This window comes from Dermacentor albipictus, chromosome 1 (genome assembly GCF_038994185.2).
Source record: "Dermacentor albipictus isolate Rhodes 1998 colony chromosome 1, USDA_Dalb.pri_finalv2, whole genome shotgun sequence".
In the NCBI taxonomy this organism is placed as follows: Eukaryota; Metazoa; Arthropoda; class Arachnida; order Ixodida; family Ixodidae; genus Dermacentor; species Dermacentor albipictus.
Window position 1 is genome coordinate 462,169,302 of NC_091821.1, and position 17,207 is coordinate 462,186,508.

General features: G+C 44.0%; 1 protein-coding gene across 19 annotated transcripts in view; it reads left to right on the forward strand.

Moving 5' to 3' along the window:
- The window catches only part of LOC135902791 (coiled-coil domain-containing protein AGAP005037-like), a 583,363-nt gene that overhangs the window by 482,004 nt on the left and 84,152 nt on the right, over positions 1-17,207 (forward strand). For 16 of the 19 annotated variants that reach the window (XM_065433040.2, XM_065433057.2, XM_065433042.2 and 13 more), the window contains 5 exons: positions 4,026-4,224; positions 4,873-5,020; positions 6,233-6,368; positions 7,039-7,131; positions 14,772-14,882. In XM_065433040.2, coding sequence (XP_065289112.2) covers positions 4,026-4,224; positions 4,873-5,020; positions 6,233-6,368; positions 7,039-7,131; positions 14,772-14,882 — 687 coding nt within the window. The remainder of the gene's footprint in view (positions 1-4,025; positions 4,225-4,872; positions 5,021-6,232; positions 6,369-7,038; positions 7,132-14,771; positions 14,883-17,207) is intronic. The other 3 variants (XM_065433048.2, XM_065433047.2, XM_065433054.2) reach the window with 3 other exon arrangements.

Here is a 17,207-nt window from a genome sequence, read left to right on the forward strand (position 1 = left end):
CGCATTTACGTGAGCATCAATCACGTCGCGTCCCCGCCACTTGACATTCATTTGACATATAATCGCATATTCATTTTCGTCGACGGACCCAAAACTCGTACTTGTTACGTTTTCTTTTTTTTTTTCGCGCCCGCTGCTTTGCGGAATATGTAAATTTAATTTGTGAGACTATAAAGAAAGAGAAGGAGATTGGAGGCTGACCGGCACTTCCATCTTCTCAGGGCGAGGTCGCAAGCTGTGCCCTGTGTATTGACTTTCATGCCGCTAACTTCATGCCGCGGCGGCAACGTGTTTTGAACACTTAGCATTTCTACGGAAGGCTGCGGTTCCTTGGCGCTTTCACCCCGCTGTGGTCACGCAGCCTTGATAGATGGTGGAGCGCGGAGCGTGAAATGTAGGCTTGGGAAACGTTCGCAGCAATCGCAGCTTTAGGGTGACACGTGCTTTTTAGCTCACGTCCAGTGGCATTTTAGACTGCGAAACGCGCATCACGCATTTTCCTTTCTGTGTACCATAGGGCCATTAAGAAAGGGATTCTGTGAAGTGTCACTCAGCAGTGCTCTTTGCAGTGCATCCTAGAAAAATATGGCGCCGCCTTCCATGCCCGTGTCTCTTAAAAGCGTCTGCGATATCATGAGAATGCAGCGATGCGGAAGGTTTGGCTTGTGTTGAACACGAGTTGGCCTGGTAGACTCATGGCAGGGCCAAGTAAAGCTTTCGTGGGATTAAATCTTCTCGACAGGTCTTGGTTAGTTATGCCGTGATACACATTTTACTCACGAATGTAAAGGGAGTAAACGTAAGGTATCTAAAACGTGCAATTAAAGCCGACGCAAGGCCTTCTCGTTCTTCTAAAATTATCTACCTGACTGTGGTACAGTGTTGACATTTCACGTAACTCTCCAACACAGAAAGCCACTGCATACGTGCGTTTTAGTAACAAATTCTGGTGTAATAATATAAAAATTACGCCATATTGCATAGGACGTTTTGACAGACGGAACACCGGTCAGCAGATGCGTTTTCAAGATGTCCCGGTTCTCCGAGAAAAATGCCAATCCGGTGCCTAGAGACACGAAGCAGCACCACTACTTACAGTGGAGGAGTAGGTGGAGTAGATTTTAATGAAGAGACAGGAGGATAGGTCGGCCTGGAGAGCACGTCTCTAGCCTGCTACTCCTCACTGGGGAAAGGGGAAGTGAGAAATACAGGGAAAGGTAGGTGGGAGGTGATTGTCATGGTACAATGAGCTACTATATACACGTTGTCCAATATGCGGATGGGCACTGTCGACACAATACACGCTAGAGCAATCTTGTCCACGCAAAAAGTTAATGCGCAAACACAATTCGCTACTTACAGTGGATTTTGTTGATAAATTACGCCCCGTTTCATACTTGACGTACGGTGCTATAGAAGCTAAGCAAGAAGTTCGGTCGTCAGAATGTATCACCCTGCGCGTTTCCTGGTTAGGCGGTTTGTACATCAAGTTCTGAATAAAAAAAAACGTGGTTTTGACACCACGCCTAAACAACATATTTTTTCGATTTTCATTAATGGGCATGTTGAAAATAGGCCTGGCGTGAACTTTTTGCCGCGGCTGTTGAAATTACTACGCAACATGAAATAACGTGAAATTACTACGCAACACCGCGAAGCACGTGTCAGTCTATGCGACACTGCGCGCTCAAACCTCCTAAAAGAAAGAAAAAAAAACTACGAAAAGCAAAATGATCTAAAACAACGTATCCAGCAATCATAAAACACTGTTCGTACATTTTTGAGGATCAATTTTTTTATTTAGTTCTGTAGTAAATCTATACAAATAATAGGGGCCATATATAACATAAAACTGTTCCAATATATTTTTATTCCAATCTCCTGACATCAAACTTGCGCAACCGCTGACGCAAGCATAGGGCGGTCACACGCAGGGTTGTCTGAACAAACCAATCAAATGCTCCCCTCGTTCATAGGAGGTCACTTTTGTTTGCTTGAAAAACGAATAACATTGCCTGCACTGTGCGGCTTGTCTTATCTAATTAGCTGGCAAGAGGCGAGGAGCACGCTCAAGTGGAGAGAGATTCGATGGGGCCGAGCGACTGCATTGAATATCGAAAACCGGATGAAGGGGGTGGTGCCGGCGTCTGCGATTGGTCCGCTTTCTCTTACTTAGCTTCTGGTGGCTCCTCGACAATCGCGGCGGCATGCAACGTAAGCTTAAAAATGACGCTAAAACGGATCCTCAGCAAAGAAGAGTTGGCAGAACGAGGTCGCAAACGTGCCGAAAGTTCTCCAAAACGTTACATGGCCACACAAACAGTTTTATTAGACGCAAATAAACCCATGCTCTCCGGCAGGGGCGAGTAGCCAGTGCCGGAGCGATCGGCGGCAGCCATCTTTTATTCCTTTCGGAACGGGGCAGCCTGCGGCTATTCAGAAGAAAATTCACTTTTGTTCGGCATATTAATGCATATTTAACGTGTACGCGTCACTCTGACGCAGTAAGTTTTTGTGGTTTTCTGATATCGCGTGAGAGGCAGGTCAAGGGGGTGCAGCCTGAAAACTTTTGACCAATAGCCGAGGGCTAATGGCAAAAAGGCGTCGAATCAGAAATAACAATTTTTGCTTTGTTCAGTCAAGTTATGCATAATCAATGTCTACACGTCATATCAGATGGGAAGCTATTGCGGTTTTCGTGACGTCGCGTGACAGAGAGGTGTAGTGGGGGTGATCCAAAAAAGTTTTTGACAAATCGCGGTAGGCTGATTGCAGGATTGGAGTAGAAAAGTTTGGAATAGTTTTACGTTATAGCGCCCCAGTTTCACATAACTTCTCGCGAGAATGCCGAGCTACTTGTTAGTGAGAACGCAGCCACTGTAAAAAAAAAAAGTACGTCTAACAACCTAGCGCGGCACACATTGTATGAAACGGAGCATTGGGTGCCCTTCCTAATGATCATATGTTCAGTTTGCGTATATTTCGGACTTTTGTGCGCTATAACTGTAAGCCACACATAAACATTATACAAAACAGTATAGAGCCACGGGCTTATGTAAAACTAGTACTGTACTGTTCTATCAAAAGTGCAAAACTCGTCAATGTTTGTCGTGTGTTGTTTTCGAAATGTTAGGGGGCGAATGTACATTTTGAGGAGGCACTGCGGAGTGGCCATAATTCATGTGGTAGCTTCTAGCTCTGATTGTAACGAACACACGTGTATTACGATACGACTTTAGTTTGAGCATTTCTTGTTGTGCATGAACGACGTATACGACGTAATGTATACTGTACAGGGCGATCATGTACAGCTTCTACAGCATTATTGGAGATCGGGGCCCATATCCACAAAAGAAGTGCTTGTGCTCGTGCCAGCCAATCGGAATTCTGGACATATTATTAGCGAAGGCAGCCTGCTAATGAGAGACGGCAGTTACGAACAAAATGCTATGTACATTCGACCCCTGATGTGTACAAGTGGATCGGACCAAAGCATTCAGATTATCGCTCTTTAAGATGGCGTCCATGATCATGTCAGTGCAAGCTAAATAAGCCTATGTGGTATGGTGTGGTTCCATAACCCCGGCAAACGATGGCACCCAGTTGAAGTGCAACAGGGAAATACGCGCAAGTTATCTACTCTAAGAAACCATGTGTTTGGATTCATTTAACTCGCATTGTACTCACCACATGGCTGAATAACGTCTTTTATCTTATTGGCATGGCATGAAGATATTTGCGTGCTTATACGATGCCGGCTACTGTTCTGTGCCAGGTCAGAAAGCATTGAACATGTTTAACCACATAAACACTGATTGCCCAATTTCTCTGTGGAAACAAGTACATTGCAATAGATTCCACATACAATGACACTAAAATTCAGCAGTAAAATCACCGGTGTGAATAAAGGTTCGCTTGGGACATCATTGCCAATCTCATAACTATTTAGATACGTACATCTCGCTACGAGTTACTTTGGTGAGGGCGAATGACGCATGTGCATTAAAAAAGAAATCTATGTGCAGGCCTGGTGTTTCTTCAGTACCGGAGCGAGACGAAGCGGGCCTTGCTGCCGAACGAGATCACGTCGATCGACACGGTGAAGGCACTGTTCGTGCGATCCTTCCCAAAGCAGCTCACCATGGAGTATCTCGATTCACCGCACATACGCATTTACATACACGACCCCTCCAAGGATATGTTTTACGAGCTCGAGGACCTCAGGTGAGCAAGCATTGCTTCGTATGTGCGCTTGTGTATGAACAAGAAAGGACCTGTCATTTTCATAGGATGAATTTGGGCATGATACGAGGAATGGTTCGCAGCGGCTGTGATGTCGTGCTCTATATGCCAGACAGTTCAAGCAACAAAAATAATAGCTGTGATTAAAATGTATCGTATCAGTCTTTATACAGGATTATGTAATATGTAAATGTCAGCTTTACAGATCGGTTAGGTCACTTGCATTCACGTGGTCTAGGTCACGTGCATTCTCTCTCTCTCTTCCTTTAACAACTGTATTTATGTAGAGATTGGTGCCTATGTGTGGTGTCAGTTACTTCTCTTTGCTGAGATGATAGTCGCGTTTATATTAGTCATACGAGAAACAATAACTGGAAGAAAAAAAGACACATACACGAGGATATCGCATCCCAAGTTTCGCATACACAAAATGTCAATGTTCATAGGTGTTCAATGTTCTTTTGACATCTCTCTTGGGTGCGGCATTTAGAGCACAACACTTGCCTTCTCTTAGCCGTGCGTCACTGGTTTGTCCCCAACACTTGTCGTCTGTTAGCCTTGTGTCACTGCTTTGTCCCCAACACTTGCCTTCTCTTAGCCGTGCATCACTGCTTTGTCCCCATGTGACAGGGACATCCGAGATCGATCAGTGATACGCATATACGAGCAAGATGTCAACGACGGGGGTGTCTACAGCACGTACGACCAGGATATGAGCTACTTTTCGGAGCCAGAGTTCGACTCGGAATACCAGAACCAACACATCCACAGGGCCAAGGTAAGTCCATCCGCTCTCAAGCCAACCTGCGGGTTTATTGTTATACACTGGCGCATTAAATGTCCGCCATTGCCCACATTAATACGGCAAAGCTTAAGGAGGCACTAATGACGTATATATTTAGTTAAGCCACAAACCGGGTGGCGATGCTGCCTTTAAGCCTCTGCGGTAGGTCACCATAATCTCACAGATATTAACAGCATCTACTTGGACTTGCAGTTAACAGTTTTTTAGAAAAAGGAACTAGCACACTGCATTATTGAAGAGCCGCAGACTCAACATAGCAAGTTTCAAGAATTTTTACTGTACCAAAGTGGCCCAACTATATTAAAAAAAAAACATGTTCATATCTGTGACGTCAAACTGGCATACATGGCGTCGAGTTTTTGGCGTGAAATGAAAAATAGAAAAAAGAAAAGAGGAAAGCAAGAAAGAAATAAAATGAAGAAAACTTGGCCTCCATTCTCTCTCCAGCAATGATCAGTTTTTTTCCCCGCCAAATGGACGAAAATAAGGTTTTAAAACAATACCAGCCTAAAGTTATTCAATATTGCTTTCTAGTGTCTCTATAAAAATTGTGTAACTAATGATAGAAATCATTATTGGCGCAATTTTATTGGCGTAACATAAAAAAGAACTATAGACAGAAACTGGTACTTGAATGGTGGAGCACATAAATTCTCCTTACCTATAACTAACTGTTTTCCTCAATGAGTGTAACTGGCATTTAGTAAGGCACATGAACTGCAATACTCTGAGCGCTATAACTGCGTCATTAAGCGGAGCATAAGTACTCATCTGCCTGTAGAGTGCTTATGCAGTCATTACAACCGTTACGATATGGTAATGTCGAGTTAGATGGTAAAGATCAATAAAACTCTAGCTTTCTAACTTCACGAAAAGGTTTCAACAGCGCTGTTGCATTAGTGGGCACTGTGTTCAGTTCCTGGTATGCTTAAATGTCATTCCAGCGAGGATGACGCTCTTGAAGCAGCTGTATCGGACAAGGTGCGTCTGCTTTAACTGTTGAAAATACCGAAATTCAACTAGTATAAATGTAGCTAAGTTGCGGCTTTGAATGCCACTAGATTGAAGGACTTCCAGAAGACATGGATGACGAAGGCGCCTGGTCTTTCGTATTGTCATCTCATATTCCTTTGACACCATCGGACTGACGTATGCCACTCCTGTTTGTCCCTTCTTGTCGCTTAGGGGGGCAAGTCTCAAGGAGCGGGCTACTATGGAGTACCGGCCTATCCACCACAAGGCCGAACCCAGACACTTCCGCATGGTGCAACCATTCGCCCCTTCTCACCCGCCCCACAGGAGAGGCCCAAGCCAAGCCCAGGTCAGTTCCGTGGCACCTTCAAACACCTCCAGACATCCTATCCTCCCTATTTCCTTTATTTTCCCTTCGATGCAGCACACGAGCTATTGGTTCCAATCGAAGGATAAAGCAGTGGACTGAAGAGCGCGATGACATTATGAACTGTTTTGCAGCTTCACAGTATAAAAAAGAAAGTTGACAGACTGATATGAAAAACAAACACGAGCTTCCGCTCAGTAAGGCCAGCTTTACACGCAAACAGTCAACAACACAAGTAGATTGCAGTGCACTTCTGAACATTTGTACAGTATTCGAACATCTTCTAATACATCATCTGTTCAATAACCCCTTTGGAAGTGAGTGAAATTTTCAAAACTTACGCGCCAGCTAAAATTTACCTTGCTGATTCGGCATGTTACTACTAAGGGACATGGAAAAGACGGGGAATGCGGGAGATGGAAATTGCCATTGGTTTGCATTATTTTATATTGACATTCTTTATTTTAACCACGTGCACCGAGGTGCTCCGAAGGCTGCTTGTCCGCTCTGTTCGCATCTTCCCCACGTCATGGCCACACTGCATTAATGCCCTGCCCTTCCTCGCACGCCTTCTCCAGTCGCTTTCATGCACTGCCTTGGTTTGCCACGATACATGATCGTACTTCTTCTTTCTGCTGCCGCCACTGCACAGGCTACTCGCAAACCCTTCCCCGTGGAATGACCTACTCGTCGGTGGCGCTGAGTCCGGAAAAGAGGCAGCCTGGCCTGCTTGTAACCGCCGCTGGTCAGTGGGCTTTCCTCCTCATCTATAGCACAGTGTCCTCACTTCGCACTGCTTTGCCACTACATTTGTTTTCACTCGTCTTACGCCTCCACCTACGCACAAACATGTCACCCGAGTAGAGCTGCCATGCCATGCCAACTAAAGTGTCTATGTGTATGAGCGCCGTCGCGAAGGGTAGTGGCAGCTTTTCACAAAGTCCCCGTCGCCTCGCCATTATATTGCATCCGAGTCACAGAAATAGTCAAATTGTGTTTTCAGACCCAAAAGCAGCGATTAAACGACAGTTAGCCCCCCTGCAAGTTGACCTATCTAAGCTTGTCCTTGCGACGGTTCTGGCGTTTTGCAGCTTCGACGCTGCGGACGTCCTCATTTGTTGGTTCGCATTGTCAGCGTACGTCAAAACGCTTCAAGCACTGACCCTAGTGAAGCATGTACTTAGCTCTTCAGAGTTCTTATGCTGACGCATCCTAACGTGAAACAGAGAAAAACCAACGAGAACCGTTGGACAAACTTTCATAAAAAACATTGCCAGATCCGTCTAATGCAAATTGTAAAAAAAGTTGAAGGGAGACATTGGACGTATACGTTCCCTAAGTCGTTATCAAAGTGCCCTCTCCAGCCTTCGTGTGTTATCATTGTACGCACAGTCGCACACAATATGCGTGTGACACAAACGAGATAAGTAGCAGAGTTATTAAGCAGAACAAAATTACTCTGTTACAAGAGAAAAAAAAAATCGCCTGGGACAAGTTGCCACATTTTCCAATAATTTCGCCCAGCATTACTTCTACCGATTAGTTAAACAAAAATAATTTCAATGACTTCCTTTCTTTAACTGATTAATTTTCGCAATCATTATGACGGCTACTGCATCATCACATTGTCATTTACTGTAGAAACATGTGGAGAGGCAGAGGTTGTAAGTTGCAAGGGATCCTTCAATGACACCAACTCTTTTCAAAAGGGCTTGTTGTTGGGTGATTTGGTTGGGTATACTATACATTGTTTTTCATGGTGCAAAAGACAGACAATATGCAGAGAACATGACACACGCTGTCTGTGTGGCATTCCGTTTTTTCACGAATGTATAGTGCACTGTATATCGAATGCTTTAGGCCATAAAGAAACGACGCGGCAAAGAGACATCCATTTGTGGAAACGTCGGCACCTTTGCTGCTTCGACTCCTCCTGCGTTGACTTTGATTTTTTTTTTCAGCTCCTTATTCTTTTGAAGCAAGCATGTATTGCAAATATACTGAGTGTTCCCAAATGACTTGTAACCACACAGCCATCCTCGACTAGGCATTTCAAATAAAATTAGCAGAGCAGTCTTACAATCGTTGACAACTATAGGCACAAAAATATCAGTATCTAAACAGTGCCCTATGTGAATTCGCGTGTGTAGAATTCCAAGGTTTAAGGTTTGCATTATTGGCAACATTGAGTTTTGCATACTTCATTTGGCCTTTGAAAAAGCACAGCTCGCAGTGCTGTTGTTATTAATGTCATTTAATATGTTCATATAAGTCAGCTGAAAGTGTCCTTATGGTAAGATGCCACTCAGGAACATCTCGAGCTTCTATTTTTTGCCGGCACGGGATGTTTTCCGATACAGATACTAATAATCTCGATTTGTTTCTATCAGGAACTCAAAGCGCTTACTGCTCCTGTGCTGTGCGCTTCATTTGCCAGACGTGGTAACTTTTACATTATCTTTACATGGGTGTATTTACCGTTTTATGGTCTTTTTTTTTCAAATAATTATCGTCACTTATAATGCCTTGTACTGAAACACTTGTACTGAAATGATGAAGTAGCAAACGCAAGTGCTTTCAACCTTTCCACCTAATCCAAGTTAAGTGTAGTTACTCAAGAAATGAAAACGAAGGTGTTGTACGTGTCGTATAAGGTAGGACATATCAATTGTGTAGTCACCTGGAACTGTCTTTTGGAGCAATGTGCTGAACAGCATCAAGGTAGCGAAATTTTATATGCACACTATGTCGGCATAATCACGAATCTTTTGGCAGTTCATCAAGAAACTGCAGTGCATCACTGATCAATTCAGCATTGTGTTTTTATATGCCTTAAGCATACGGAAAAAAATGCTGTAAAAAGAAGGAAGGAAAGAAAAAACAACGGCACGCCGCTTCACGCTTTTCATAAAGTTAATATGCGGCCCCTCTGACGGCGGTGGCATTTTAGTGAGTGACAACCTCCCGCAAGGTTTAAAACAGACTTTGGACAAATCTGTTATATAACTGCACTCAGGCGCACTTTTGTTGCAGTGACAGACAGCATGACGTTCATGTAAACAGTGGAAAGTGCAGCCTCCGGTTTATCGTCTCGCTTTAAAGAGTCAGCGTCCAACAGAGGTGTCAGGGCTTGACAGTTCCTTCGACCCAGTTGACTTATTTGGGTCGCTTTCAAGTGAGATGTTTGTTTGTCGAAAGCTTAAAAGCAGGGCGGTACGCAAATTCGGTATTCACTGATTGCCTACCCATGTCACTGGGAGGACCGAATACAACGACAGTCTCAACCAAATATGTCACTGCTATTGGACTCTTGTAACAGGTCGAGCTTAAATGAGAAGCATTTTGGCTTGAGTCGTACGTGATTTTGGTTGTGCTGGCTGTAGTGGTTCTGTGTCCAGACAGTGTTCATGTAAGCTGGACTTGTTGCATGTGCTGATGTGCCATTCGCTTTTAAGCAGTACAAACATCGAGGCGTAAAAAAAATGACAGGGCTGTAAAAAAAAAAAATTTATCACAGATTTATGGACCCTGGTTAATAAACTTACGTTCTTCAGCTTTGGGCTGCTTAAGAAAATGGAGCACCCTTTTCTAGCTTGTTTCCCGACAACCCATTGTACAAGTGTAACATGTCGCCGCCTTCATTCCCATTCCCTATATTACGGTTCATGGCCACACAAAAGGCTAACAGGTCACGACAGAAAAACACGCGAGAAAAGCTTTCATTAACAACGTGTGGAGAAAGATTTTCGTCTTTCTGTATAGAAGAATTCAATGTATATACTGGCATGGCATGATCGAAAATGCCGGTACACCGTACGAGTGACAACTGTACCAGCGACAGTGTCCGCACCATGGATGCCCAGTCCGGATGAGAAACAGGAAAGTTGCTGTGTAGCGTTGTGTAGGGACTTCAGAGAAGCGTATACAGCATCAGAAACACCGGAATACGAACTAGGGCTAGAGCGCTCTAAGAAACCTGATGCAAATCAAACAATGCATATATTATCTCAGCGGCTGGTAAGTTATTGGCACTGTAACTAAATATGCTGCATGCATGTTCGTGAAGTCGCCTCTGCCCGCAAGCAGGGCTTTCTAAACGGGCAGGGCAGACACTTTAAAGGCAGCAGTGTATAGATGCCTGTATTTAGCTCTGGTGACCGCTATCGGTGAACTGCAGCATCGCTGTACCCAGTTCTTTTATTACTATTTTTTTTAACTTGGACTGAACCAAAACCACCTAGATAGCACAAGGCCTGTTCACTCCAACCCACGATGTCATGCTACTGGCCCGAAATTTCAATCGCCAAGGCTGGCGTGGCGAAAGCGGTGGCGTCAAAATCACTGCGGCTTACTTAGGCGCATACTCATTAGATTCTATGGCAGTCGGGCCAGTAGCACGACATCATGGAAGGGAGCGAACAGGCCTTGTGCTATCGACGTGGTCTTGACTGAATGTGTTGTCTTGTCGGCCACCATTCTAATATGCCTGTGCTCTTCCGTCGCGTGTGCTTTCCCTTTTGTTGTATGCTGCCTTAATAGGTTGTTATTTCGCCATCGTTGTGGCGTGCTTTTGGTGTTGTGTTGTGACTTTCCCTTATTATTTTGTGCAAATCATCTTTGATCAAAGATGATTTGCGCAAAAATTTGTGTACCGTTGTGTACCGTTGTGCAAATCATCTTTGATCAAAGATGATTTGCACAAAAATTTGCACAATGATTCGAATCACAGCGAGAACAACGTGGTTAAGCTGTAAAACAATCCTGAACGCGAATTTTTCCCGCACCGTGGGTTGGATATAAAAGCGCATACAGGCATTTTGCTCATAATCGCTGCTTAGCGCACATTGCAAAAAAAAAAACAAAAGAAAAGAAAGCAAATAACCAAGCACGGCATGTATCAGAGTAAAAGGCACCGCAGCAGCTTTCGTGTTGCGCTTTTTAAAGTGCCTGTTTTTTTTTCCTTTTATTATTATTTTACGGTACGCCACTTTGCACAAGTCATAGATGCGTATTACGATAAAACGTACACTTCCGCACATGAAATATGTCTAGTGAAGCCAGCACAATGAGACAAATGCCAGTCATTCTCCTATGTCCCAATGATGACAGATTAAACAGTTGCTTCTGTCTGTATCGAGTCTGTCAGCTGCTCAGAGCAATCAAAGGGTTAAGAGGAAGCTTTAGCTCGGGCCCAACTCCGACACGGCCTATTCAAATACATGTAAAAAACGCAAAAACGTTTTTCTGAGTTAACCCCTGGACCGATTTTGATGAAATTTGTTGCATTTAAGAGAGTAAGATAAATTCTAGTGACTGTTGGAAGCAGAATTTTGATTTAGGGCTTGAATTTTGTTAGAAAGATTTTCAAAAATTCAGAAGTTTGGAAAATATAGAAGAATGAAGTTTACAAACTAATAGCTCTGCATCAAGAACCGATATCGCGGTTCTGTAAACGGCATCCATTAGATAATTCAAAGCGGACAAATATTATATGTCATTTCACATCTTACATGAATTTGTTACATTGTTTACAAGGGTTCTGCAAAAATTGTAATTACATATTAATACATTTCTTGAGGTTCACGTGTAACATATCAATTTGGTCCGCTTTAGATGTGATATCAGATACAATTCACAGAAATGCGATATCATTTTTTCTTGTTGAGTTACAGAGTTGTAAACTTGATAGTTTCGTTTTCTGAAAATTTGCAATTTTTGTCAATTTTTTATAAAATATTGACGACCTAACTCAAAAATTCGAAACCAACAGTCACTAGAATGTAAGTTTTTCTTTTAAATGCAGCAAACCCAGTCAAATTTAGCGCAGTGGTTGGCGAGAAAAACGAATTCTCCTTTTACATGTATTTAGATAGGAGCACCCGAGCTAAAGCTTCCTCTTAATGTTGAATGTCACGTCCCCGCCAGCACTATGTTGCGCGTTGAAAGCAGAACCACTGCTTTGATAATTTGTGATTTATTTTTTTCCCTTTACGATCTATTGTGTACCGTTGTCCATGCTGTGATTCAAAACAGAAAGTTTTGGCACGCTGCAGACACGGCCAACTGCTGTCCACTGAACTGTACTACGACAGTCTGTCGTGAAGTCTAGGGAATGTGAATCGCTGCCGTCAACAGAAATTCTTTGTCGTAGTGTGGCAGGAATTCTGGAAAGATGCAAAGATTTCTGACGTTTCAACAGAGCGAGCTGTGTTGGCACGACCCGATCGAGTTGCAACACGCAACCGTGTCGGCAGTGGTTCAAAGTAGCAAAAGGCAAAAAGCCAGCCAGGTAAGCACCTGGCATGGGCTGCCCTATTTCGTTTTATTATGTACACTATTTAATTGGATCCCTCTTCATGAAAGCTTTATTATACCTCAGACTAACGCGGTTGTGTTAAAACACGTGATGACATACGCGGCTTTGTGGTGATGACAGCACTTCAATGGAACAGGATGTGCTGCGGTTAGGACATTTCTGACCTGTGATTTCGTGCTTCAATACGACAAAGAATTTCACTTGCCATGACAGAACATTTTCTGGTTCGTTTTTCAACCACTCGGTGACAACGTAAGAATGCAGAGGCCAGTACACCGCCGTCCAACTCAGATAATTTGTATAAATGCGCCAGTCAATTACCTCCCTTTTATCCGTGATGTCATAACGCGGCGGCGATCTTCCTTCAAAGTCGATGTCCCACGAGAAATATATAGGAGTTCAGAGGCACAGTACAATGCTGTACTGTGGGCGGAGCTCGTACTGATTTCTTGGGTTGTTGCCGAGTGCCGCTATACCGCTCTTGCCAGGCACTATAAGTGAGCATGCTTGTGTGGCATGCGACTCGTGCACAGCCGGCATTTAGCAGGAGCAGTGTATAAGCAGGATGTGTGGAGCGCGGCAGCGGCATGCTGCAACTGAAATCCCTGGATAAGCTGTTTGACAAAGTCTAAGTATCGACAACTATCCCTCATATACTTTCAGCAATGTGGTACCACCTGGCCTTTACAGCAGTGAAGAGCATATATATACAGTTTAAACGTCTTGAAGGGCCAGTGCAAGCTGATGAAGACAGAAGGCAGGAAAACATAGGACAGCACTGAACTCACAACTAACTTTAATCAAAGGCATACACAAATTTATGTACTACAACCCATAGCCACATGCTCTCGCATCGATGGCATCATTATCAGTGTGCAGGCAAAAACGCAAAAACCTGTAATCTAATGCTACACTATGAGGCGGCGTAAAAATTAAATTTTACTGTCATACAAATTTAACGATGGCATGCTTACACAATGCAATCTTTTTTTTATGATATAGTAGGCCTCAATAATCTCCCTTGTAGTCTGATTTCTATGCGTGGAAAGTATTGTGGTGTTGTCTTCATAGATTAGAGTGCACGCATACTCAGAGCAATGCCGCGCGACATGTGAGTAGGCATTACCCGTGAGCAAGCGCCTATGCTCAGGCAATCTAATGTTCAGGCATGAACCTGTTTGGCCGATATAGACGTGACCGCAGGAAAATGGAAGCTCATAAACAACTCCCATTCTACAGTGCACAGGCGGGGACGTACGTTTAACAGTGCAGCCTTCCCCAGCATAAGTGGAGGCAGTCTTGCGCTGCCCGTTCAAGATGTTCAACCAGTATCAACTCACCCAAATGTTGATCCTTATACAGTTTAAGCTTCTTCGTAAGCATATCAACCTCAAGAAATACCAGGAAATGCGTGTACGGCAGCAGCAACACTGGTAGTGGCATCTTGTGGCCAATCGTCAAACGAGAACACGGTATACACTGTAAAATAAGTTAAACCCTTAGAAGTGCATAAGGATCTTAATAAGTCTATAACTCACACCCTTGCGCTCTTCTTGGGTGTAAGGGTGTGAATTACAGGTCAATTTTCACCCTTATTTACCTTAAAGGGTGTAAAAATTTTTTACAGTGTATACTGGCACGTTCTCATGTTACATTATTGTCCTCATCGAAGAACAAAATAACAAGGCTGCAAGTGAAAAACTATGCCGCTGCCGACACTCTACACCTGCAGCTTAGTGGGCAATGGTTGGTTCTACAATAGTACTGTGTGCTCATTGATTAAACTCTGTTCGATCGGGTGGTGCAACCAATCCGCCTAATCTGCAAAGCTCAACACGTTTATCCTCTCTAACATTGATGGCTGTCTAACATTGAAGGACTGCCCTGTCCTTGTTCTTGTCCATCCTTTTGCTCTATGTCTCTACTTAGCAAAATTAATACGCATCCAGGGACTTCAGCGGCATCTGCTCCCGTAATTGTCTTAGTGTGCATATGTGTGTAGTCATCCTCCTCTGTTATGCGTGTGCCTGGGTGTGTGTATGAGCGAGAGCGGGGGCGGGACGGCGCAGGCCCGCTTGGAGCGGCGCCGGCCAAGCCGCAGCGGTTCTACGGACAGCCACCGCCGCCCCTGCGGGTCGCCTCTCCCCTCACCTCCCCGAGGTCCCCTCTGCCGAGGCCAGGTGCGAGCCCGTCTCTGTGTGGTGACGCCTGCCTGCCTGCCTGCCTACGTGCCCCGCACGTTTTGTGCACGCTGCCTTTGGTATCTGCGATGCCCGGTGTCACACGCCTGTTGTAACCCAAGTGTGCACGACTTGTGTTCGGCGCCCAAATTCACTTTTAACTTCACTGCGCTCCCATCCTACCGGCAGTTCTGGTACGGTAGTAGCAGTACGGTCAGTGTTACTTTTGGAACGTAAGTGATTCTCTTGCAATCGTTCCTTCCTTTCTTTATTTTTTTTTTCGAAACAGGCTAGTGGTCTAGTTGGTACTGCGTAGATTGAGGCATAGCACAAAGAGGCACGCAGAACTACAGAGGGGACGAAGGCACTGCACTGTGTCTTTGTCTCTCTGTCATCCTGCGAGCCCTTTCGTGCTATGCCTAAAGTTTTTTGTTTTTGTTGTGCGCCTCCTTTTCATTATGCAATTACAGTATACCACACATAAGATGTGGGGACGACAATATCTACTAGCTGTTTTGCATTGCGTAATAAGTGGGCAGATACTTGAACTAAATTCCGCGTCATAAGTGGAATCATTCATACCAGGAGTTCCCAGGCGCACTCCCTCGCAAATCGCTCGACCATAATGCTGCTTACTTCAGCACATGATTTGACGAAAAACGTGGTCATTCGGCACGACACAGCCAATAGCAGTTCGATGCATTTGGGACAGGGTAACCTGCAGGCATGAAAGGGCACGCTTACCACCCATGCAGCGTGTTCGCCCATAACTTCCTTTTTTACAGAGTTCAGGGCGTGCTTACACTTGGCAACGTATCAAGCCTTCGGGCGTAACGAGCCCTTTGCGTAGGGGCGTTCTTGAAGGGTTGCCGACCCTGTCTTTGTCGCATTACAATAGGTCCCTCACATTTAACTTACCTAGCACACGTCACGAAGGCATGTGTGAGTGTTTGAAATTGTACGTCAACCCATGCGCGATAATGTCGCAGAGCTGGCGTGCGCGATTTGCAAAGACCGGCGCGCGAGCCGAGATTCGGCTCGATGGTTGTAGAGGGTGCCAGAGAACTGGCCTCGTTAGGAAATCGTCAAAAAAGCGGTAGAAAATCCTGCATATCACATAAAAGCAGAACGGCCTCCTGCGTGGAAAGGGAAGCTGCACGAGATGGGAAAGGAGGAGAGATGATAGCTCCTCGCCATGGGCAGACAGACAAATTGTCAGCGTCGAGGTTTTTTCGCCTTTGTGTTCGAGTGCAATCGCCTAGCATGCAAATGTTCAAATTTCGTGACCATATGTTTTAGGACCAGCAGATAATATATTTGGCACTTTTGGTATATGTGCCTATTGAGATAGTTATTGACTGACATATTTAATTTATTTGAAGGTGTAATATAGTTATCAGTGCGACTGTAACATTAGTCGACATATTTAAGAATGCTTACTTTGCCATATATATATATATATATATATATATATATATATATATATATATATATATATATATATATATATATATATATATATAGAGAGAGAGAGAGAGAGAGAGAGAGAGAGAGATATCATGCCATCGTAAAAATCATGCGCAGGCTACATTTGGGGTATGTCGTGAGGAACTTAATCTCAAAACGTTGGTATAGAGTGCTCCAGAAGTATTTTAGGCAAATCTAGCAAGGTGATGCGAAAGTGGTTTCATTGTTGGAGCATGTACTGAGAAGATATGCCACAAATCGAGGAATTTTTGCACATTTATTTGAATAAATGTTTATTCAGTGCTGTGTAAAAAAGTTAGAAAGGTTGCCCATTTGACATGGATACATTCTTGCAAAGAAATCTTGCAGGAGAACAATGTTCGTGTCCCCTATGAATGAAGTCTCCTAACGATGCTTTCAGAGACTATTAATTGCTGCTTTAAAACGTCCTGAAAAAAAAAAGAAGCATACAATCATTATCTTATGCCGCTACTGACATACAGAGCGGGAACTTGGATGTTAACAATTCAGTCTTTCATTCAACATACCTCCGACAACAAACACACCTAAGAGATCAAGCACTGTGCAACGAGCTATATATAGAACGAAAAAATTATAGACGTAACTAAAGTTAAGGCAGCACGACATAAGTGTGTATTATAAAGAGTGGAGGGGGTAGCTGATATTCTAGTTAACCTTATAAGAGCAAAGGGATGAAGTTAAGACAGGCCACGTAATACGTAATGCGCGAGGCATATACATAATAGAACGGGCGCCAGGAGAAGGAAAGTGCAGTAGAGGACGACAGAGAATTAGGTGGTCAGCTGGCACATATGACAGGGTTGTCTGGCAGGTCAT